General features: G+C 50.8%; 1 protein-coding gene across 8 annotated transcripts; it reads right to left on the reverse strand.

The window, feature by feature from the left end:
• Positions 1-1,627: 1,627 nt before the first annotated feature.
• On the reverse strand, positions 1,628-25,145 carry ZNF384 (zinc finger protein 384). 8 transcript variants are annotated; one of them, XM_058655764.1, is made up of 11 exons: positions 24,933-25,145; positions 23,761-23,820; positions 14,558-14,628; positions 14,047-14,284; positions 13,769-13,816; positions 13,197-13,530; positions 8,162-8,386; positions 7,256-7,438; positions 5,397-5,475; positions 3,836-3,994; positions 1,628-3,054 (listed from the first exon to the last, which is right to left on the reverse strand). In XM_058655764.1, exons 3-11 carry the CDS (start codon positions 14,621-14,623, stop codon positions 2,647-2,649), a joined length of 1,740 nt encoding a protein of 579 aa, XP_058511747.1. In that variant the 5' UTR covers positions 14,624-14,628; positions 23,761-23,820; positions 24,933-25,145; the 3' UTR covers positions 1,628-2,646. The 8 variants fall into 8 exon arrangements, with proteins under 8 accessions (XP_058511747.1, XP_058511748.1, XP_058511749.1 ...); XM_058655765.1 differs by having other exon boundaries at positions 23,761-23,971; XM_058655766.1 differs by lacking the exon at positions 24,933-25,145 and adding an exon at positions 24,721-24,912 and having other exon boundaries at positions 23,761-23,821.
• Between the last annotated feature and the right edge of the window lie 22 nt (positions 25,146-25,167).

Here is a 25,167-nt window from a genome sequence, read left to right on the forward strand (position 1 = left end):
GTGCCCAGAAACGTCATTTTTTAAGAAAAACACGTTACATTATTCTGAAGGGGTTGGGCCAGTTAAATGTGAGCAAACCTATAGCCCCAAGAACAGTTTCCCCTCAAGCTCCCACCGCATGGGAGAAACAAAACTCAAACCATGTAACCGAATAGTGGTTAGTTAAGTCTCCCTGACTTACACACACAGATCACAATTATTCTCAAGGCAGCAAAGTCATGTTCTGATCTTTTCAGGTACAGTGTGTGGGGAAAGGCAAGATGACCCCCCGGGTGAGGACCTCTGAGCAATGATAAGGTGCAATAATGGAATTTGAATCTCCCTTCTACTTACAGAGGTCATGCCCTTGGCTAAGATATCTTGGGATTATTTCCTTTTCTATAAAGTGGTGATAGTAAATCCTTAAAAAATAGATTGGGAGGGGGAGGTGATTCCAAAGACTAATCACCTTCAAGCGCTGACATCCCATACGGGTACCGGTTAGTGTCCCAGTTGCTCCACTTCCCATCCAGCTTCCTGATTGTGGCCTGGGAAAGCCATGAAAGATGCCCCAAAGCCTTGGAGCCCTGCGCCCATGTGGGAGACCTGGGAAAAAGCACCTTGATTTGGACTGCCTCAACTCCAGTCATCGCAGTCGTTTGAGGAGCAAACCAGCGGATGAAAGATCTTTCCTCTGTGTGTTGATTTGCCTTTTTAGTGAAAATAAGTAAATCTAAAAAAAAAAGATTGATAGTGGTGAGGATGGTCAGGCCCTTTTCACCAGGGAGTGCAGAACACGAAATAAATGCTCAGGGAGGTAACAAAACCCTGGCATATCTGGTCACAGCTGAGCCTCCTCCTAAGGCATTATCTTGGATGCCATTTACCTAGCACCAAGTCATTATTTCATAAGATGTGTTCTATGCCAAACACTGCTTACCACTAGCCCCAGACGCCCAATCCTCCCAGTCTTAAGGTGCTGGAGCTTGGTCACAACTTTTCTAGCTTTCAAAAAGTAATCTTGGACATTACCAAAAAAATTTTTTTTCCATTCTTTATATTACCAAATTCTTGAAATCTTGGGACCTGCACGGAGGGCCATAGCCAACAGGGCTTCATGTCTCCCGACTACACTCACTCCTCAGAGAGCCTTGTACACCTATCAGCTGGTGGCGTTTGCAGTACTTCCAACACTGTTTTGTATGTATGCACTCAATTAGTGGAATCCTTCCTAGGTCCTTCAAACGGGCCACCTCTGCTTAGCTACCGTGGTAAGATCTAACTGTTGGCAATGCAGTCCTTATGAGACTGTAAATCAGGATTTCACTTGGGAGAGAGCGCCCCCTTCACTAGCTGGGGGAATTACACACACAGAACCCCACCCCACCAGCACAGGCTGGAGCACCCAGAGGTGTCTGTCCACAGGCCTGTCCTTGGAAGTGTCCCCAGAGCTTTTCCCCATGCTTGCTCACACCAGCAGCCCCACTGCCTCTGATCCTTTTACATGAATTTATTTCTATACAATATTCTAAAAACACCCCTTAGTTTGTACATAAGGTTTTTTCCTTCATTTTTTTAAAACTGCTTTATAACAACTTGTTTCCTGATTTTTAATTTTTCTCTGAAATCTGCCATTTTTTTTCTGTAAAAAAAAAAAGGCAAAAGAAAATAAAAATGTCATGGTCAGAGGACAGGGTGGAGAAAAAAAAGGAAAAAAAATAAACAGAACATCAAATATGAAAATTCTCAGAGATAATGCATTTATAAACACAGAAATGGTTACAACAAAGATGGCCGTGATGAGTGGGTATATATATATTTATATATATATTTATATATAAATCCGTGTCCAGCATCTGACCGTGGCACCTAGGGGGCTAAATCCAGTCCTTGCTTGCCCTGGCTCTCCCCTTCTCTGTAACACCTCTGGAGTCTGAGAACACAACCTCCCACAGTTCCCCGGGGGTCAAGGATGGGAAAACTGAGCGTACAGGGCCTTGGCTGGCAGAGAAGGGGGAGAGGCTCCAAAGGACACTCCAAACCCACACTTCTGTATGCCAACCCTTGACCAGCCCTTGCCCCCTTACAAAGAAGAGGTGGTCTAATCCCCCCGCCACACCTGGCCCCATCTCCTTCTACCAGTGGTAGGTAGGAAGTGCAGTGAGGTCACGGAGGGCAAAGGATGGCTTTGAGGGAATAGGGCCTGTGAGAAGCGTCTGTTCTCTTTGCCGGGAAGAGTAGAACAGGAGGCTGGCTACAGTTAGGGCACCCTGGTCAGCAGGGAGGGCCAGCCTCTAGTCTACACCAGCCCACATTCTGAGGGTGAGGAGGGTGAGAGAGCATGTCCCGTGACGGGCCAGTTTCTTTGAGGTCATAGCAGATCCTTCCCGTGAGCACCAACCCCCAGTTTAGAAGCTTTGCTTGGGAGGGGAGGCTGCTGGGTTCACTGTCAGCTCAGAGTCCTTGGCCAGTCAGGAAGACTGACGTTCCTTCTCAAGAGGAGCTCAGAGTAAGGATGGCGTCTCAGTGATGGAAAGCCGGACCTGAGGCCCAAGGGGAGGAGCCAAGGCTTGTCAAGAAGAGGAGGATTTTCCCCACTGGGAGGAGTCGGAGAAGGAAGGGCCCAGAACTCCTTCCTGCTCTCCCAGCGGGTGGAAGCACGGATCTCTAAGAGCTGGCCAGGTGCTCCACCTGGATGGTGCTGGTGGTGACCGTGAGGCAGATGTCCTTATGATGCTCCGCCGTCTTATAGGGGGTCAGGTCAAAGGAGCACTGGGGCGGAGGGTTAGGGTTGCTGTCCCCACCACCCCCACTCTGGGGGGCTGCCCCAGGGGACTGAAAGTGTGGTGGTTGTGGCTGCTGCTGCTGCTGTTGCTGCTGTTGTTGCTGCGAAGCCTGGGAAGCCTGGGCCTGGGCCTGGGCCTGGGCCTGGGCCTGGGCCTGGGCTTGGGCTTGGGCCTGGGCTTGGGCCTGAGCCTGGGCTTGGGCCACTGCTGCTGCTGCCGCCGCCGCTTGCACTTGCTGCTGGAGATCAGGAGGGTTGTGTTTGCGCATATGTTTCATAAGGTATGTTTCCTAAGGGAGATGACAAAAAGAAGTTGACGGGTCAGAGACACGACAGGTTACTTGGAACTAGCATCCGGGGCTGCATTAGGTCGGGTGCTGTTTACAGATACTCTGGGCCAGGAGTCGGCAGAACTCAAGCAGCTCTGGGTTCACGGCCAGGCGGACAGCAGAAAGTGAACTCGACCTTTTGCCATGGACACTGAAGAGGGAAAAGCTGCCATTTTTCTTGCAGTTGTGAATGGAACTTTGCATTTGGCAAATACCCAATCCTTCTCTCCCCCAGATTTCCTGGGGTTTTCCTTGGCCTTATATTTAAGTCAAACCAAGAAAGATGATTTATCCATCCCTACAGGCTGAGGCATTTGGTATCAACATTCCTCAACAGAAAGTCTAATGCATTTCTGAATCCTGTTTCTTTTTTTAAATCTTTCATCCTGTTTATAATTTTATTTAATTTTTATTTCTTTTTTTTTTTTTTTAATTTTATGATACAATTCTACAGGCTCTGGGATTTCCCTTACCGAAAACCTCCCAAAGTTCTTTCCCCCCAACTTATTTCCCCCATACTATTACAATACACAATCCTTTATAAGCATTCATAATAGCTAGGATGCTGGACTGTCTGCCATTGTCTGTACTGGCACTGTCAGGACACAAATAGCAGAATGATGGACCTTAACCGCTTATGAATTTCTGAGTCCTTAAAGACTGTTAGGTTGGGGCCAGAGAGCTGGGGTGCTGCAGGGAGATTCATGTGACCGCTGGGAGGGAAGAGAAATTGAGTACTCACTGATGTGTAGGCCCGACTACAGATGGTGCAGGTGTAGACCTTGGCATGCTTCACCGTGTGCGTAGACAGGTGCACCTCCAGTGAGGCTGCGTCCGTGTACGCCCGGTGACAGTTGTGGCACTTGAAAGGTTTGTCTTTGTTGTGTTGCCGCCTGTGGGACTGAGAACACAGGGGGAAAGCAGTTAAGGGCAACAGTCACACTCCTCTGGCTGCCCCAGCCTCCCTGCCAAGCCCCGAGGTGAATGTCTCTGTTCCGTCCGGAAGCAGCGGCAGCCGTCTCCAGAGGAACTCCGGGAGCGAAGGGCTAAGGCAGACAGCCCACACCAGGAGGGAGACAGACTGACAGAGTGAGGCATGGGCATCTCCAGGGACAGGAGGATTTTTCCCCTAGGGGCCCACAAAATCAAAACTCATCCAAGTGACAATGAAATAGCATCATGCTCTCCTGACTGCAATGCAGGCATATGGCTGGTAACATCACAATGGACTGAATGCAGCAGTTAGAAGGTCAGCTTTTCTTCTGATAAGCCAACAGGAAAGAAACATGCACGAATACAACACTACTCTCCCTAGAAAGGTTTCTGCTTTTTTTCCCTAACATTTGCGAATATACCATGTAAGTTAACATGCAGTGCACTTATTATTATTTTTTCAAAGTTCTGTTTTATGATATCTATGTAGGCAGATACAAAGGCTCAAGAAGTTCATGAGAAACCTGAAATATATTAGAAACTCAACATTTTCTCTTAAAAAAAAAAAAAAGAATCACTTTGTGTATTTCAGTTGTTTGCAAGGCAGAGCGCCAGGCTGATGCAGGAGGCTAGAGCTTCTGTTGGGTCCCCCACCTGCTGTGGCAAGGACCTGAGGCCCTGAGCCACCATCTGCTGCCTCCCAGGAAGTGTGACTGGACAGTTAGACCACAAGTCCAGGAAACCAGGACTCAAGGGGCATGCAGATCTGGATAGTGTGTGTCCTCAAGGGTGCTGAAACATCTGTCACTAAACTCATCTTTTAATTCCATTTTTCCATGACTTGCTGAGCACCCTTATAATTATATAAATGAACTCTTGGGGTTCCTCACTAACTTTTTTTTAATATAAAATGGTTTTTTTTTTTAGATTTATTTATTTTTATTGTAAAGTCAGATAAACAAGCAGGAGAGACAGAGGGGAAGATCTTCCGTCCGATGATTCACTCCCCAAGTGACCGCAAGTGGCCGGTGCTGCGCCGATCCGAAGCCAGGAGCCCAGATTCTCTTCCGGGTCTCCCACGCGGGTGCAGGGTCCCAATGCATTGGGCCGTCCTCAACTGCTTTCCCAGGCCACAAGCAGGGAGCTAGATGAGAAGTGGAGCTGGCAGGATTAGAACCGGCGTCCATATGGGATCCTGGTGCTTTCAAGGCAAGGACTTTTAGCCACTAGGCCATGATGCTGGGCCCGGTTCCTCACTAACTTTTAAGTGTGTAAAGGAATTCTAAAAAAGTCTGAGAATCACTGTCCTAGTTCAGCACCACTCAGCCTATGTCTCCATGCCAGGTCTCAAGTAGAGGGTGAACGTTTACCTGCAGGTTGGAGAGTTGTGTGAAGGCTTTCTCACAGCCTGGGTGTGCACATTTGTACGGTCTATCACCGGTGTGGATTCTGCACAAGATAAGAGGGAAAGGGTGTCAGCGCTGAGGGATGGGGCTGCTTGCTAAGCCCCCGCGAGGCCGCCCTGGGCTCCCTCCTAAGGAAGCCCCGCGAGGCCGCCCTGGGCTCCCTCCTGAGGAAGCCCCCACGAGGCCGCCCTGGGCTCCCTCCTGAGGAAGCCCCCACGAGGCCGCCCTGGGCTCCCTCCTGAGGAAGCCCCCACGAGGCCGCCCTGGGCTCCCTCCTGAGGAAGCCCCCACGAGGCCGCCCTGGGCTCCCTCCTGAGGAAGCCCCCACGAGGCCGCCCTGGGCTCCCTCTTGAGTAAGCCCCCACGAGGCCGCCCTGGGCTCTCTCCTGAGGAAGCCCCCACGAGGCTGCCCTGGGCTCCCTCCTGAGGAAGACCCCACAAGGCCGCCCTGGGCTCCCTCCTGAGGAAGCCCCCACAAGGCCCAGGCCCTCTCTGATCCGCATCAGGCTGCCATGACAGCTTTCTGGCCACCACCTGCACCGCTCAACCCTAGATAAGCCCCCTCTCACTGGGGGAGGGACCGCACCTTGGCACCCTAGAGACAGGCAGTCCAGGATCTGGCATACAAGTCAGCGCCTTTAGTAGCTGTCCTGAGGAACATTCAGAAACACAAGGCAACACAACAGCAAGGAAAAAGAAAAGCACAACATTGCTTCCCTGGCCCTGCTCTGAAGTCAGAACCCAGACCTTGGCCTTGAAATACCTGCAGGGAAAGTTCTCTAGAGCAAAGGAAAGCAGGGGTAGGCTGATTGACAAGGGTAGCAACGACAAAAGTAATATACAAACTCCAGGAAACTCCTACAGGTTTTTCCCACTCTGGCTCCCTGATGGCAGGAAACACCTGGCTTAGGAACAATGTGACCTCTTGCCCCAACACTACAGGGCCCTCTGTTCAGTGAGCCAAGGACTTGAAGATGTGCTGACACCTGCTCCTCATGAGAGGTGGTGGAACCTCCTCTGTGACCCGGCGCTCTTCCAGATGGCTGGTAGAAAATCTCAGGCATCACAGGTTGTGTCTCATCCCTCTGAGGAAGGTCCGACTTTCCTTGCAGAGCAGTCATCAGGTCCACAGGCAGCTAGATGTCATGGCCTATGGCCAGGAGGAGTGCAGGTCATGCTTGAATCTGACATGGCACTGAAGGAAACTGTCAACTCTTCCCATTGGCAGGATCACTCCCGATTCCATTGTGTCAACAGTGGCCATCCATATGAATGAAGCCCAAGCTTTTTCCACTTGTCAACTTTTGATGAAGATGTAGCAGCTTTTGTTTTGTCTCTACCCGGAGCTTGGCCTGTTGCTGCATCACCAGGCTGGTACTCAGTGATGTCTCACTTTATCTCCTGCTCACAACTGGTGCCAAGTGCTAGAAGGCTGGTCTTCCCCACTGAAACGTCTCTGCTTTAGCATCAAGTAGAAAATCTTGCAAAAAGTGACTGTACAGATATTTCCAGAGAGTCAAGCACGTGAACGGAAAGCGGTCTTTGCTCCAGATGTGTGTCGTGTTCCTGCCCCAGCTGATCTATCCATCCAACAACGCATCTCCCCGACACAACTCTGATCTCAGAGAGGCTGTTTCTCTGTCAGTGTCCACTTGTGTTGCCAACACCGCTGCTTGGTCGTCTTTACTCCAGATGCCAGCCTTGTTCTCCTCCAGCCAGGCCTCTCCCCCGCCCCCCGCATGCGGGTGGTTGTGTGTGTCCGGGGCGGGGGTGGGGAGGGCATGCCAGCGGGGCAGGGTCAGTAGCCCGCCACTCTCCCTTACCGTGTGTGCTGCTGGAGGTGGGAGAGCTGGCGGAAGGCCTTCTGGCAGTAGGAACAGTTGTAGGGCTTGGCCCCCGAGTGGATACGGAGGTGCTGGGCCAGGTAGGAGGTGTTGGCGAAGGTCTTGGAGCAGTGCGGGCACTTGTGAGGCTTGATGGTCTCCGTGTGCATCTTGGAGTGGATCCTGCCGGAGAGGAGAGGAGGGAAGGAGGGAGGAGGAAGCAGTTCGACACCATGGGCTCAGCTCTCTGCTGGGTGAAATGATGTTGCTTGACGGATGAGAGCACCCCTCCTCCCTCCTCCCAAACACACTCCGGCCTTGGGAGGCTAATGAAGAGGACACCCAGAGCTAGGTTGCTGCTGATCGGAAAGTCGGTGGCTAGAATGGTAGTGGGATGATGGAAGAGCGATAACCCGTGGCTCCTGGTCATCTTAAAGCATCCAGTCTCGTCAACCCTCTGTCCTTCGCCTAAGGTTACACAACTCACCACAGTTACCCTGCTTCCAAATAGCAATCTGAATAAAGACCAATACCGCCTGGTCCCCAGGGACCGGAAGCAGAATGCACACCTTGGTTCTGAACGGAAGCATAGAGTAAAAGCAGGGCCTGCTCTGCAGAAGATTTCCAAACAGAGACACAGAGAGAAACCACAAACATTGTTCCAGACTCGGGCAGGGATGAGAGACCACAGTTTTCAAGGCCCTCCCCCCACCCCTGCAGCTACGACGACATATAGTTTGTTTATTTATTTATTTATTTTTCCAGACAGTAACAGGAGAGTTTGAGCTCCCAAAGGGAGAGGTGAAACGAAGAGAAGCATATGCGTGGAGAGTGGAGCAGGTGCGGGCCACGTGGCCTCAGGACGGGACCACAGCCTGGTGGGGTAAGAACCAAGAGCAGCCTTACCGGGTGTGCTGCTGAAGGTGAGAGAGCTGGCGGAAGGATTTCTCACAGAAGTTACAACTGTAGGGTTTAGCCCCTGAGTGTATACGAATATGCTGGGCCAGGTAGGAGCTGTTGGCGAAGGTCTTGGAACAATGTGGGCACTTGTGGGGCTTGGTCTCGGTGTGTGACTTGGAGTGGATCTGCATCTCCGACTTGGAGTAGAACGTCAGGGAGCACATCCTGCACCTGGCCAAGTGAGGGTAGCAGTTAGAGCCCTCTCCGCCACGGGCACTGCCGCGCCCCATCCCACCCCCAGTTCCATTCCCAAGCAAACCCCCCCAGCTGATCTCTCTCCTATTCCAGCTACACTTGTGAGGCCCTGTGGAGCCGGAGTGCTCATTTTATTGACTTTCTAAGCCTCTCACACAGGATCCGAAACATTATGAACAATGTCTGTTGTATGTCTGAATTCCCTGCATTTGCAAAACCAAGATTCAACAATAAGGGCAATAAGGCCAATGTACATGAAGGCCTCTGGGGGCGCTGTGGGGTTCAGAGCTAACAGTTACCCACTAACAGCTGTGTTCCTGCTGCCCCTAATCTGCTCTCAAAGAATGCCATTCTCTGATCTCTCCACGTACAAAGCATATCCTTGGCTACTCCTTAAGCCCCCTGGACACTAACAGGAAGCAACTCACTAGTTGCCCTCCGAATTCCACAGCTGGCTTTCTTCTCTCAGGCTCCCTCTACTTTCTACTTGGCAATAACTCCTTTAGGGATGGAGGTGGGACGTGTCAGGATTAGTTGGAGCCAAGTGTTCCAAGCCATGCACACTTCCTCACTCTGCACTGACTTGCAGCATCCATCTTCCAGCCTGCTGCAGCCCCTTGGCAGGCAAGGGTGAAGTACCTGCAATGAGCTCAGCATCTGCTGGCAGTGGGCGACAACCCTTAAGTATTCAGGACAAAAAGGTTTGTAAAGCAACCATTTTTGTTCTTTCCTCTTTCCTAGCACATGGGGCCAAGATCTGTACTTCGAGTCGACATTAGGAGCACCTGGACATATTTTCAGTTGTCACCCGAGTGGTGACAAAAATATCACTGTCCAAAAATATCAAACAACGTGGCCTCTGTAAGTTAAGGCATGATGACTATTACAGACTATTGGGCAGAAGCCATCATATGAGAGCTGGCACCCTGTCATTGTCACAAGGTGCACGCAGCCAAGTGACCACAACCAGTCCCTCTTCTGGAGGTTCTCCCAACTTATAGGGTGTTGGAGGGGTATGGGGTGTTGATTTTTATCTTAGGAATTTTTTTTTTTTAAGAGAAAAACTGAGATCAAGATAAAGAATACAGAGATGCTCAGAGAGTCTGGTAATATTGTTTGTTAGGGTGTGGTCTCTGCGTAATGCTTTAGCTAAAACTTCAATTATTAACATCAGTCGCCGCTTCTTTAGTCACCTGCTGACCATGAAGAAAATCGGACTGTCCTATGGCTGTAATCCCTAGCTGTCCTATGACAGGAGGGAAGGTTCAGCACGGTCCAACGGGCTCTACTCAGTCTGTTATACACTTCCTGAATAACCTAGACCGCAATTTTCTGGTCTCTAAAATAGAGTTAATTTCTTACCCCTAGAAGAGCCAAAGAGCAGATCAGAGGCTAAGCAAGGTTCTCAAGTAGTACAGCCGAGCTAGTGTGACGGCCTCCACACTGACACATCAGCTCAGACAACTAGACATTTCACTAGGACTGAGGTTGGAAACTGCGTGCACTGTCGGAGGGCAGGGCTGTTACAGCCGCAGTCATCTCCCTTGATGGCTAAACACAAACAATGCGTCGTCAAAATCTCAGTAGTTTGTGTGGGAGCGTGTCAGTACACAACTGTGCTGTTAACATGAAAGTAATTAAATCACAAAAATTAATCAGTTATAAAAGGAGGGCCAGTGCAATGGCTCAAATGGCTAGTCCTCTGCCTACAAATGCCAATACCCCATGTGGGTGCCAATTCATGTTCCAGCTGCTCCACTTCCAATCCAGCTCCCTGCCTGTGGCCAGGGAAAGCAGTAAAGGATGGGCCAAAGCCTTGGGTCCTGCACCCATGTGAGAGCTGGACTGGTTCAGCTCTGGCACTGCTGCAATCATTTGGAAGGAATGAACCAGGAGATGCAAGATCTTTCTCTCTGTAAACCTGCCTTTATAATAAAAATAAATATTTTTAAAGTAAACAAAAAAAGAAAGGGGCCAGCATTATGGCACACCAGGTTAAGCTACCTCATGGGATTGAGTGCTGGTTTGAATCATGGCTGCTCCACTTCCAATCCAGCTCCCTGCTAATGCACCTGGAAAAGTTAAGTGTCTCCCAGGTTCACCATGTGGAAGACCAGGATGGAGTTTTAGGCTCCTGGCTTCAGTCTGGCCCAGCCCCAGTAGTTTGCAGCTATTTAGGAGTGAACCAGCAGATGAAAGGTTGGTCTCTCTCTCTCTCTCTCTCTGAAAAGCTTAAATTCACTGGAAATGAACTAAAAAAAAACCAGCAGGCTGTTTCCGAAGGTTCCTGGTACAATAGTGATGGTTATACTAAGGATGATGACACTGGCTGCCCTCTGACATTGCACTGGATCCTGCCTGGCACTGGGTGAATTATCTGAAGCACTTTACTTCACTGTTCACAGCAACTTGTCAAGTTAGCATTCCTGTTTTACAGAAACAAACACAAAGACACAGAAAGCAAGTGACATGCCAAAGGGCAATTATTCCCTATGAAGTCCTGGTACTAATCCACCTCCCTAGAGGCACCTCACACCTAGAGGTCTATGAGCACAGGCCAGTCAGGCACCTGCAACAAAGGTGACCAATCAGCTAGTCCAATTCAGGACTCCTAGGAACCCAAATCACAGGGGGATAGTCCTTCAATGTGTGGTCACAAAGACATTTGATTTAGCAGAGTTGTGGCAGCCAGCAAGTTAGCAGGGGAAAGCGAAGCCAGCACTATCACCACCGGGTCCTCCAGAGACCAGCAGGCCTGCATAGCCGAGAACAGTGCCCCTTGGAGGAGGCAGCACATCACGGCCTTGGGTTCTCTGAACTGTCATCCTGCCTCCACTGCCAAGATGCTCAGAGCAATTCTAAACACTCAGAATTATTCCTCAAAACATTTCTACAAGACAGTAAGGGCATGACTGATGGGAACAGATACAGATACAGAAGTAGTCTTGCCCACAGTAACACAACTTTTTGCTACAAGAAACTCAATCCCCATCAAAGGCTGAGGAGCACTAGAATGGGCGCATCAAGACTGAGACTGTCTGCGACAGAACATCCCTTTGGCACCTGAGTTCTGAAGAAATTCTGTTCATCTAGGCTACAATTAGCCCTCCTTACACTTCTGGGTTCTTCAATCACCAGGCCGTAGCATCTTTCTAGGGTTCCTGAAATACCAGGGATATGGAACATCCTCTCAGGCTTCCTTCCAGCAGTGTATTCACGTTTCTTTTACATATGCACAATTTACAAAGTCCACTGACTGTTTCAATGTGGGACCAAAATTAAAGTCTGCAGAATCAGAACCCTGAGCTAAATAGCAGAAGGGCGGCTGGGGTGTCCCCAAACCCTCTCACTATGCCCCAGCCCCACGCTGTACAAGTGTGCATCTCCAGGTCACGGTGACCTCATGGGAAGCAGGCATGTGAAAACCCAGACAGCTGCAGAAGCCCTTTTGTAAACTAGATTTTCATTTTATGAAGCGAAAGGCTTAAAAGTGCCTTTAAATGAATCAAACTTGTCAGATACCTTTATTCTATGACATGATACAAACATTTTTCAGGAATACTTTTACTGGATAAAGGGGGGTACACCTGCAATAGTCCAGCTGCAATGAACTTCTGGATTATAAGCTGAATCCTGCAGTGCTCCACACTTCCTGCAGTGACATGCCCTCACTTATAAACACTGCAGTAGTGACCACTGACCAAGCTAAAAAGACTACACATTGACTGTCTGATTTGAGAAGTTCCCAACATTTCAGTCTTATCTGAGATCTACTCCCAAGAGACGGGAGGCAGCGACAGCAATCTCCCCATTTCACAGATGAGGAAACTGAGGCCCAGAGAGGAGGGGGGAGGACTTGCCCAGGGTCACACAGCAAGCTCGTGGTGGAGCCAGGAACTGAATCCATGAGCCCAAGGCTCTGTCCATTTCCTGTGCCGCAGTTCCCTTCGCTCCTAAAATGGGAACAACATTGCCCATCTCGGTACGCTAAGGACAGACCCATCTCCCAGCCATGCACCTCTGCCCCTGTCTGCATCAAAGCTCACAGCAGTGACCCCACTCTGCATCCTGGGACCAAACTCCCCAGACCTACATAGGCCCAACAGCTCTAAAGGGGATGCAAAGGTTTTTGCCGTTTGAAGGGCAGGGAGCTTACATCTTAGATCCTTACGTACCACATACAGATAATGCATGTAATACTTCTTGGTAATAGACAACTTAGAGAAAGCAGAGGACTCCAAGAATCAGGGAGGGAACAAATAGTCACCTTACACACATATACTCCAGCGGAAGGGAGGTGTCCTATTCCTCCCACCTGTGGGTAGCCCCTCCCATCACCCCCACCATGCAAGGTCAGGCAGGCTCAGCGCTCCCAAATGGCCCAAGAACCAGGGGCCTCAAGTTACTTCTAGAAAGACTTCCTGGAAACACAACAATGGAGAATGTACAGAATCAGCCAAAGGAGATGAGGACAGAGTCTCAAACCCACACAAGGGTCTTGCTATGAGACAGAAACTCTACTGTCATTTAAAAACAAGTCTACTCTGATGGTCACCAAAACCAGGGTTTGCAAAGGGTAGGAGTGCCAAGGGCCTGCACCCTGGGAGAAGGGCCTGGGTGAAGGGCCAGCAGCTCTGCCTTCCTAGCTCATGACAGAACACTGGACATGCAAGTAGCTCTGCAGCGGGATGCTCCAGAGTAGAGCCCTCCACGGGCAGGCCACAAAGCCAGTAGGGGAGCCCGAGGTAGTGATCCTCGCTTCACTCTGGCCCGGGCTCCGACTCACCTGTAGGTCTTGCCGTCTTTCTGATGGTCGTCGTCATCCTCGGGGGAGAGGACGTAAGGGTCGTTCATCTCAGGCAGTCCCGACTCAAGCATCCGCTTCTTCTTCCGGCCCCGGGAGGGCTTGGGAGCCACATTGCCGCCTCCCCCTCCACCTCCCCCTCCTTCCTCGGTGAGGGTGGAGGCTACCTTCTTGGCAAGATCAGGGACCACCTGCAGGGCTTGTGAGCCAGGGGGAAGAGCTGACACAATCATGGGAGCCGAGATAGGGAAGGTCTGAGCTGACGAGGCTGTGGTCACAAGAGAGCCTGAGGGGGACGTGATTACCAAACCCGGACCTAGGAGGGGGAGAAAAGAGAGATGGTGTCACGCTGCTCCATTCTGCTGCTAAGTCTCTGTCAGCTCCCCCAGACCACTGTCTAAGAAAACCCCCTCACCACCACCCCACAGCCCCGAGTTCATAGGAAATCCCAAACCCTGCGGAACAACAACGATCTCCTGACCCCTGTCCCCACCCCCCCCCGTAACAGTGATCTCCTGACCCCTGTCCCCACCCCCCGTAACAGCGAGATTTACCCCTTGATTGACTCCCTTCTCTTCTCCACCTCTGAGAGCAGGAGACTCCTTGATTCAGAGAAGGAAAGAATGTCACCTCCTCAAAGGCAGGGACCGCATCTTCTACTTCTTTGTATTCCCCACAATGCCTAGCACATGGCTAGGCACACAGTAGGCACTTAATAAAAATTCGAGTCATCAAACACATTGCCCACTCCCCAAGTCCCTGGAGCCCTCCAGCCTGGGGTACTGATCGTGGAAGATCAGCACCTCAGCTGGGAGACCACGGAGTTGCTCACCAGCAGTCATGAGCCCCGTAGACGGCACGGGGACCACCGTGATATTCTGGGTAACGGACGCCTGGCTATGTGGGGCCAGCTGCTCTGACTTGGACTCTGTGTCCATGCTGATGCCCGAGGGCAAGGACACGGAGGCAGGCACTGTCAGCAGGGTGGGATAGTGCGGAGGAGCCAGCCCGCAGCCCTTCTCCGGCAGCAGCTGGTCCTTCATCTTGTTGATGAACATGGTGTTCTCAATCTGAAAGAAAAGAAGGCAGAAGTCTTGCGTCTCATCTTGTCCATCTGTTCTGTAAGCACCCTTCAGTGCTGGGCCTCCTGACAGGCCAAGGGATGCACAGCGAGTGTCTCTGTTACTTCCAGTAAGAGGATGGAACCACCAGATGATTCCATCTGGTGGTTCATCTTATTTGGTGCCGCAGGAACAAAACTGACTACTCTGAACTGAAGAGAGTAAATGATGGGGAAGAGCAAAACAAACAAACAAAAAACAAGCAAAAACCCCACCACTCACCTGTCCTGAGACCGTGGGGATGGAAGGCCAGAAGTACGGGTTAGAATTGAAGTGAGATTCTTCCATTCTACCTGCAGACAGACAGACCTTATCACACTCAGGAATGAGTGTGGGGCTTAGACATGGAGTTGGGGGAGCTGGGAGCCCCTGGTCTCGGGCACACAACCACCTGGCTGGCTGACAATCAGTGGCCAAGACGTTCTTGTCCAGCAGCCTGGTCCTCTAAGTCACGGCTCGCAGCATGTCACCCCCATCCGGCTTAGTTAACGCTTACTACACACATCTCACTTATCCACAGAATGCCTCTCACAATGAAGAAACAGAGCTGGTCCGACTTTCCTTTGCTGACAAGAAAAGCTGGTCACAAAGGGAAAGGTGTGCACCTGTGGCCCCAGAAAGCCAGGGTATTTTTTTTTTTTTTAAAGATTAAGATTTATTTTATTTTTATTACAAAGTCAGATACACTGAGAGGAGGAGAGACAGAGAGGAAGTGGAGCTGCCGGGATTAGAACCAGCGGCCATATGGGATCAAGGCGAGGACCTTAGCCACTAGGCCACACCACCAAGCCCAAAGCCAGGGTATTGATCACTGTTCCTCCTCCTTCTCATCCCCCAAACACAATTTTTAAGCAACACGATCAGTGTGCCTGTAGCTCTGTATAGCTTGGTACCACACTTGCTGGGCCAAGCAATAACTAAAGACTGGCTGGTTAAAAAGCGTGTTCTAGTACCAGATTTAGCATCCAGGTTTCCACTCACAGGAGTCTGGAATAGGGAATAGTGGATGCATTCACAGTACTGCACTCCTGCACTCCTGTTTTATACTTATTTTTCAATTTTTATTTATTTATTTCCTATTCAAGGGAAAGAGATCTTCTATCCGCTGTTGTACTCTCTATCTAAACACTTCCAACAGCCAGGCTGGACAGGCCGAAGTCAGGTGCTCCATCTGTCTCCCATGGGTACCAGGGACCCAGGTGACCACCTGCTACCTCCCAGGGCGCGCTTCAGCATGAAGTGGGATGAGAAGTGGAGGAAGCAGAACTTGAGCCAGGCATGCCAACATGGCACGTGGGCATCACCATGGCAATGACACAAACATGGCCCCAATGCCTGCTTTTGCCTTTTCTTTTTTTTTCTTTTTTTTTGAGATTTATTTATTTTTATTGGAAAGTCAGATATACAGAGAGGAAGATCTTCCACCTGATGATTCACTCTCCAAGTGACCACAATAGCTGGAGCTGAGCTGCTATGAAGCCAGGAGTCCAGAGCCTCTTCCAGGTCTCACACGCGGGTGCAGGGTCCCAAGGCTTTAGGCTGTCCTCGACTGCTTTCCCAGGCCACAAGCAGGGAGCTGGACGGGAAGCGGGGCTGCCTGGATTAGAACTGGTGCACATATGGGATCCCGGTGTGTGCAAAGCAAGGACTTTAACTGCTAGGCTACCACTCCAGGCCCTGCCTTTGGTTTCTTAACATTGTTTCCAAGAGTTTCAGTTTGGTGTATGGACAATAAATTCAGCTGAAACTTTCTGAGGGAGGAATAAGCTTCAGGAAAAGTAATCCCTCGGAATCATGCCGTCAAGTCCTGCACAGGGACACAGGTGTCGCAGCCCTGACCTTGACACCGTGGTCACAGCTGACAGGCATTAACTTAACAGTATGTCGGTCATGAGTGGCTCCCCACGGTCCAGGACGTTTTAGGAAAGTTCTCCCCTGCAGAGGGCAGGTAAGAGAGAACATGGGACTAGGGGGACAGTGGGTAAACAGACACAGTGTTGCTACTTGAAACCAGCCTCAGGCAAGGTTCAGGTGGGGAAGGCAGACCCAGAGGGACAACCATGTTAGACCCGCCGCCAGGTTAGACCCACCAGACCCAGAGTCAGAGGGGAAGACGGGCCCAGAGACTGGGCTTTTAGGGACGGAGGAAACGAGGTACGCCTTCAGCCAAGGTGCTAAGTCCAAACACACACCACCATAAGCCCCACTCTATTTCTTCGCTTTCTCTATTAAACACCACTGTCGATTTCCCTTAAACCTACCAAGGATAGAACTAAATTCCAGCCTACTTTTCTTAAACAGTAGCAAGAAGAATGCTCCAACACAAATAACTTCACAGCTTTACCCAACAAAGTTCAATGCTCAATAACCGAGGATCAACAACTGGAAAATCCGATTCAGAGCTGGGAAACACTGCCAGCCTCAGCATCCATGGGGCACTGGCTCCAAGACACATCCATGCAAGGGGAGCCACATTTGCAGATGCTCAAGCTTCTACACAAAATGGGGAAGCATCTGGGGCCCGGTGCAACAGCTCAGTAGGTAAATCCTCCCCTCACACGCACCGGGATCCCATATGGGTGCAGATTCTAATCTTGGTGGCTCCGCTTTCAATCCAGCTCCCTGCTTGTGCCTGGGGAAGCAGTCAAGGATGGCCCAAAGCCTTGGGACCCTGCACCTGCTTGGAAGACCCAGAAGAACTCCTGGTTCCTGGCTTCAGATTGGCTCAGCTCCGGCCATTGCAGCCGCTTGGGCAGTGAGTCATTCAATGGAAGATCTTCCTCTCTGTCTCTCCTCCTCTCTGTATATCTAATTTTCTAATAAAATTAAAATAAATTTAAAAGGCATACTGGAAATAAATGCATTATGACTGGAAACTTAGGAGGGAAGAACAGAGAGTCTGAAAATTAGAAAAATTCCATGTTAAGATTCTGGTGAGGAGGCAGCGTGACAGCGTAGTAGCCTAAGTTTCAACCTGCACACCGATATCCCAGATGGACGCTGGTTCGTGTCCCAGCTACTCAACTTCCAGTCTAGCCACCTGCTCATGGCCTGAGAAAGCAGCGGAGGATGGCCTGAATCCTCGCGCCCCTGAAACCACATGGGACACCTGAAAGAAGATCCCAGCTCCCAGCTTTGGACTGGCTTAACTCTGATTATTGCAGCTATTTGGGGAGTGAACCAGTAGATGGACGCTGTCTCTCTCTCTTTGCCTCTCTTTGTGACTAACCTTCACGTAAATAAAATAAAATAAATCTAAAATAAAAAAAAATTCTGGTGAACAAGGTGCCTTCCTTCTTCCAAAAATAACATTCATGTGGGTCCTGCACAGTAGCGTATTGGCTAAATCCTTATCTTGCATGCGCTGGGATCCCATATGGGCACCAGTTCATATCCTAGCTGCTCCACTTCCCATCCAGCTCCCTGCCTGTGTCCTGGGAAAGCAGTCAAGCATGGCCCAAAGCTTTGGGACCCTACACCTGTGTGGGGGACCCGGAAAAAGCTCCTGGCTCTGGATCAGCTCAGCTCCAGTCATTGAGGCCGCTTGGAGAGTGAACCATAGATGGAGGATCTTCCTCTCAGTCTCCCCTCCTCTCTGTATACCTGTCTTTCTGATAAAAATAAATAAAACTTTAAAAAAATAATAATAAAATAAAATTCAGTCGCATTGTCCGCCACATGGTTCAATAGGGGCAAGGTCATGTGGTGGACTAGTCACCACCATCAGCATTTACCAGCTTCCTTAAGGGAGTGTGCCAAGCACCTCCGAACCTCATCCTTTCATCTAACAATTGTGTACGTGGATCCTGTCAGACATCAAAAGCACACGCACAGTACATGGCAATGCCAAGACTGCAGCACAGATGCCAAAGAGCAAATGAAGGGAAGGGAACTACGAGGGACCGGGAGTGAATGCCACACTCCCGGACGTTTCGGCCTCACCTGGGCGCTGTCACTTTGAGCACTTCCAGCACTAGCTACACACGCTTCGGGATGGTCTCGAGAATTTTTAAAACTTGTAGGTCCCGGTCTCCCAAGGGTTAACTCCACAACTTACCTTGTTTCTAAGGGGTAACAGAATGGGCACTCTTGGCCTGATACATTTAGCCCCTGGCTTGAAAGCAAGTTCCTCTTCCCTGCTTCCCCTTTGTTAAGATGCCCCCAGGGGAGCTTAGGAGTTGCTTGAGCATTGGGATAATACCGGGAGGGACTAGGCAGACTATAAAAGATGCAGGCTGACCCCAAATAAATGGCATTCGGTTTACAAGAGTGATCCACTGCGTGTTGTCTTGTGTTGTCTTGTGTGTTGTCTTTTTGTAACCCTAGTCCCTCCGCTTGGCTCAGGGTACGCAGCGAGAGCTGGGGGGGGGGGGTACACGGAACCCGTTGCTGACAAAAACTGAAGTTCTGATAACAGCAAATGACAGGCAGCCTGATGTCTCAGTCTGTCCACACCCTGTGAGCCACCACTTGGCTCAAGATAAAGTGAAGGGCTCAGGATAGAAAGGACATTCAGAGGAAAATAAATAAAAGGCTCCTCCACTCACGTGGGGGCCCAGTCCCGGTCCATCACTCTGCTTTGGTCTGCCTTGTTTTTTTTTAAGATTTACTTATTTTTATTACAAAGTCAGATATACAGAGGAGGACAGACAGAGACGAAGATCTTCCATCCGATGATTCACTCCCCAAGTGACCACAATGGCCAGTGCTGCACCCATCTGAAGTCACAAGCTTCTTCCAGGTCTCCCATGTGGGTGCAGGGTCCCAAGGTCTTGGGCCATCCTTGACTGCTTTCCCAGGCCACAAGCAGGGAGCTGGGATGGGAAGTGGAGCTGTTGGAATTAGAACTGGCGCCCACATGGGATCCCAGCGAGTTCAAGGTGAGTACTTTAGCCACTAGGCCACAGCACTGGGCCCGGTCTGCTTTATTTTTACATTTTTATTTTTTGGGAGGGAACATAGACACTCAGAGACAGATTCACTTCCAAACACTACTGACAATTAAGGCTGCTAAAGTCAGGACCCCTTGGATTATCCACAGGCGAGGCAGGGACCCAGTGCTGAGCCCTCACCTGCTCCCGCCAGCGTTCTTAGCCTTGGACATGAAATGAGGAATCACAGAATAAGAAGCTGCAACTGGGCTTCAGGGCTGGGACTTGGACCAGGGCACTCGGATGCGGGATGTGGGATGTAGGAATGGGTCAAGCAGTGTCTTCACCACCACACCAAATGCCTTCCCCTGCTTTGGTTCTTCAGAGAAAAAAGCTGCAGTTCAGAAAAACAGATTGTCCTGGGACAGGACAAGACAATGTGTGTGCTTCATGGACTTCTGATAAACAGACCAGCCCCAAACAAGGGCACATGGAAAGCACCACTTGTTTGGCTATAATCAATGGTGACCTACAAAAGGACACCTGAGAAATGATACTCACTATGCTACTAATAAGCTTAATGTAAAAGCTCTGCATGCCTCATGGGTTCAGCCAAAAAGCCAAGAACTGAGGCTATTGTCAGAATACAACATAAATGACATGTGATGGCTCAGTGGCTAAATCCTAGCCTTGTGCGCACCAGGATCCATACTGGCATGGGTTTGTGTTCTGGTTGCTCCACTTCCCAGCAGCTCCCTGCTCATGATCTGGGAAAGCAGTGGAGAACAGCCCAAAGCCTCGAGACCCTGCACCTGCAGGGGAGACCCAGAAGAAGCTCCTGGCTCCTGACTCCTGGCTTTGGATCAGCTGAGCTCTGGCCACGGCGGCCACTTAGAGTGAATCAGCAGATGGAAGATCTTTCTCTATCTCCTTCTCTCTGTTAAGTCTGCCTTTCCAGTAAAAATCAGTAAACCTTTTAAAAAAAATTCACATCACTCACTGGAGTTGGTAGCTATGAGCCCAGGTACTGGACCACCTCTCATTCTGTCTTTCATGCAGGAAATCTCACCACCCCAACACCCAAGCAGGCACACAGCAACATTCTTACAACTCAAACTCGTCACTGTATCCAGGGGCCAGCTTTGATGATTATGCCAATATATAAAAGGTTAAAAAAAAAAGTGACGGTGTCCTGGTGTAGCAGGCTAAGCCATTGCCTGAGGTTCTGACATACCACACAGGTGCCAGTTTGAGTCCTGGCTATTTCATTCCAATTCCTTGCCAACAGCCTGGGAAGGTACCAGAAGACAGCCCAAGGACTTGGGCCCCTGTGAAGACCCAGACGGATTTCCTGGCTCCTGGCTCCAGATAACACAGCTCCAGCCATTTGGGGAGTAAACCAGCAGTTGGAAGATCTAACTCTTTCAAACAAATAAATCTTTAAAACAACAACAAAAAAGTAACATGCCTTAAACACGCAGGACTTGAATTCTGGTGTCAGAGCTTTGTCCACTGACTGCAGCCTTTCTAGGTACTACCAACCACCAGGGATGAAGATGCCAGGCTGCCAGCTGGTGGTTCTGGCAGATGTGGTCAAGACTGACACTTAGGGCCCAGTGCAGTAGCCTGGCAGCTAAAGTCCTTGCCTTGAACACGCCAGGATCCCAGCAGCCCTGCTTCCCATCCAGCTCCGTTTGTGGCTCCAGAAAGCAATCAAGGACAGCCCAAAGCCTTGGGACCCTGCACCCACGTGGAAGACCCAGAAGAGGCTCCTGGCTTCAGATCAACAGAACTCCGGCCATTGCAGCCGCCTGGGGAGTGAATCAATGCATAGAAGATCTTCCTCTCTGTCTCTCCTCCTCTCTGGATATCTGACTTTCCAATAAAAATAAATCAATCTTGACAAAAAAAAAAAGCCTCCACTTACTTCCAGGTACCCACAATTGCTGCTGGTTTTGAAGTGAAGCATTCTTTTTTCCAGTTAATAACATTTCCTTAACACAACCAATCCTTAGAAAAATGAAGAAATTGTGCATCAATTAAGTTTGCATGAAAAACATGTCCCCTAGCTGGAGAATGGACCTAGCATCAAGACTTGGATTCTCATTCCAGCCCCTGCCCAAGCGGATGGATGACTGCACACTCAGCTATCCTGCTAAGATTCTTGGTACACATTAGGGTGGAGAGCAGAGGAGAGAGTTGATCAAGTTATCTGGTGAGGAGGAAGTGGCACAAAGAATCAAACGCTCCAAGCTCCTCAAAAGACAGTCGGAGAAACACACATGTTCACGTGTGGATCTCATTGGTAACAATGAATGGGGGTCACACAGGGACCACAGAACTGCAAAGGAACTGCCCGCCAGTGGTGCATCTAGAGCCTCTAGCGTAGCAGTCACCCAGGAGAGCAAACAGCAATCAGTTCAAAGTCAACCACTGCAAGAACGAGTGTAAATACCTTATAGAGAGAAATACTTTCAGAATCAACAACTGCAGAAAGCTGCAAAGTTAGCTTAGGACATGAAATGAGGAAACACCAAAAACCATGTATTTTTTTTCCCTCTCAATAAGGAAGCGGATCGTTCTCTCAGGACGCAGGGCTGGGGACTTCCTACTACAGGTTAAGCATCTCTAATACAAAAATCTCAAATGCTCCAAAATCACACTTTTTTTTGCATGCTGACACGATGCTCAGAAAGTTTCAGATTTTTCCAAAGGGGAAATATCAACAGGTTGAAATATAGGCAAATATTCCAGAACCCCAAAAACTCATATCTGAGCAACTTCTGATCCTCCGGCAGTTCAGACAAGCCATCCTCAACCTGCACGCTCAGGCAACTCTTTCAAATGCAACAACTTTAGTTACTTCAGCACTGCTGGGAAAGCCTCCTACCACGCAGACTACCAAGCAGCCTGAGCCTGTACTGGGGCAGGGGCAACCCCACAGTTCTCCCCTACCTGTTTCACTATAAACAGTCCAGGAAATGCATGGCAAAATGTAACAAGCAACTGGTGCTCCAGGGAAGACACCACTGCCCCAGGGACACCTACAGCCCCAGGCAGGGTGCTAGGGTTCAAGGCCAGACTCCACTCCCACTCCATCTTCCTGCTCATGCATACGCTGGTGACAGCTCATGTAGTTGGGTATATGCCACCCACATGGGAGACCTGAATTGAGCTCCCAGGTCCCAGAATTGACCTGACTCAGTCCCGGCTGCTCCAGGGACTCTGGGAGTGAACCAGCAGATAGGGGAATCTCTCTCAGATAAAGTAAATACAAAATTACATAAGAAGGAAGAGGAAGAAATACACACCAGGTATTTAAGCAAAAACTTGCCTAAGAAACCTACAGGGGTGGGTGGGAAGAGATTTCACAGCAATCTAGAATTGGTTCTTAACACCTCAAGGAACTGGGCACTGTGGCACAGCATGCTAGGCTGCCATATGGGCTGTCTGTATCCCATGTTCACATGCCTGGAGCAAGGTTCTACCTTAGCTTCTGATGCACTTTCCTAGTTACGCACCTGGAGGCAGCAGAAAATGGCCGGAAGTACTTGGAGGTCCAGCCACTCCTGTGAGACCTGTATGGAATTCCTGGGTCCTGACTTCAGGTGCGACCAATACTAGCTGTCGTGGGGTATTTGGGGAACAGACCATGAGATGAAAGAGATTTCTGGCACTCTGCCTTTCAAATAAATCTCAGACCAAAAATAAGTAGATAAACATACATATATTTAAATTTCAAGACATCTCTAAGACTACAAACTCTGAACTCAACCTCTTTGGGGTTCTATACATTGCTGCCTTCAGGCAAGCAAAAACCTTCAGCCAGTCGGGCTTCATCTTTCCCATTCTTCCAAGACCCCCTTCTGGAGTTCCCTCTACTCAGTTTTAGCTGCTTGACTTCACCCACAAAGGAGGCTTTTTTCCAAACAAAAAACAAAAATAAACAAACAAAAAAACCCTCATCCCTGCCACACCAGACTCTGCCTGTTCCACAGAGCCACTCTGCAAACAGAAAGGCAAGAAGCGCCACTCGCACCTCCGCACTGCATGCTCTGAGTATGAGAATTCCATGAGCTATCTAACTCCATAAGCTATCACGGGCAAGCATGGTACCCAACACAATGCCCTCCTGTGGCACCCAACACAACGCCCTCCCACAGCACCCAACGCAATGCCCTCCTGTGGCACCCAACGTAATGCCATTCTGTGGCGCCCAATGCAATGCCCTCCTGTGGCGCCCAATGCAATGCCCTCCTGTGGCACCCAACACAATGCCCTCCCATGGTTTCGCCTGGACACCTCAATCCTGAGGCATACCAGGGGACAAGGACAGTGATGGTGGGGTTTGGGCTGAGACAGCTTCCTGGGAACCTCCAAAGAGAAGAGGCAAAAGGCTTGTCTGCCCCAACCCCAACACAAGCAATGCAGTCAACACTACCTGAATTCTGACATGCTGTCTGAAAGGGAAAAAAAAAAAGCCATCTGATCATAACCCCTCTCCCCCCAAAGTAAGAAAAGTCAATATCGCCCCCCCCCCAAAAAAGGTCTTACCCTCTCTCTCTCTTCCTCCTGTTGTCTTATGCCGTCTCTTTTCCAGGGCTCCTCAACTTTCTGTAAACAAATTCTCCAGGTTACAGGGGCCAGTCAGGGTGCAGGCACGGGGAGGGCTGGGAGGAACCTCAGGGATTGTTTGCCGCTCGCAGTGGGCCCGGAAGGCAGGTGCACCTCCTGAGCCACAATTCAACCAGAGAGTAACAGAAGCCTGCACACAAGGGAATTCCAGCCAGTTCCCAGAACCAACATCACTGCTGTCACCGCCTGTGACTGACACATAGGTTCTTCTTCCTTCCTGGGGCCACAGGTAAGCAGGGGTCAGAGGACACCAGAGCTGGGGACCAGCAGGGTCCGTGACCAGAGGCAAGCTGAGGGCTTGGGGGGTGAGGGATGCAGTGCACCCCACTGTCAGGCACAGGGCCACTTCAGGCCCAGCCACTTCCTTCAGCCTGCACCCGCGACACTTCTGCAGGTACTTCGCCCTCTGCCTTCCCCAGGCCTGGCGCCAACAAGTACCTCCCTCAGTCTGCACAGTGGTGTGCCTACTGGAGACCCCAACTGTCGGACCCCCTCCCCAGAACCATCCTTCCCCTGAGACAACCCCCGGGAGCCTCCTACTGATGTCGCCTCGCCCCCTACGACCTTTTCGTCCAAGACTCCTGCCTGGGGACCCTCCAGGGAGCTGAACTCTGCCACCCACCAGACAGGCACCCGCCCCCTAGGACCCCCCCCATTCCGCCCCAGCGCCCGCTTCTCCTCCACAGCCACTTCCGGTTCCGGGACAGACACACATACTCTCACACACACACACACACACACACACACACACTCACTCACTCCCATCATGCCCCCCCTCCTCCTCGCCACCCCCCTCCCCCCAGGGAACAGGGGATGGGGAGGAGCAGGGCGCTGGGCGCGCGCGCCGGCCGCAGCGGCGCGAGACTCACCCGGCGGCGGCGGCGGCGGCGGCGGATGGGAAAGCAGGGAGACGTGCGGGGTGGGAGGACCGGGAGGAGGCGAGGGAGGCGGGAGGGCAGAGCGCGAGGCGGGGCGCGCGGGAGGCGCGAGACATCAACCACACACACTCACACGCACGGAGCGCGCGACAGACACCCGCGGGGCGGGGGCGCCAGGCACCGGGGGCCCTCCCGCCCGCCCCGAACACTCACCCGGAAGTGGTGCTGCCGCTCCTGCTCCCCCAGAACTCCGATTCCTCCACGCCCCCCTCCCTCCCTCCCTCCCCCCTCAGGCTCAGAGCCGTCTGCGGCGAAAAGAAGGCGGGAGCGCCGGAAACGAAAAAGGGGGGAGGGAGGAGAAGGAGGGAGGGAAAGAGCAGTGCGTGTGGGGCGGGGAGGGGGGGAGCGGTGAGGAGGGACGGGAGGGAGTGCAAAGGCCGAGTCACTT

The sequence above is a fragment of the Ochotona princeps genome, chromosome 27, assembly GCF_030435755.1.
Source record: "Ochotona princeps isolate mOchPri1 chromosome 27, mOchPri1.hap1, whole genome shotgun sequence".
Taxonomy (NCBI): Eukaryota; Metazoa; Chordata; class Mammalia; order Lagomorpha; family Ochotonidae; genus Ochotona; species Ochotona princeps.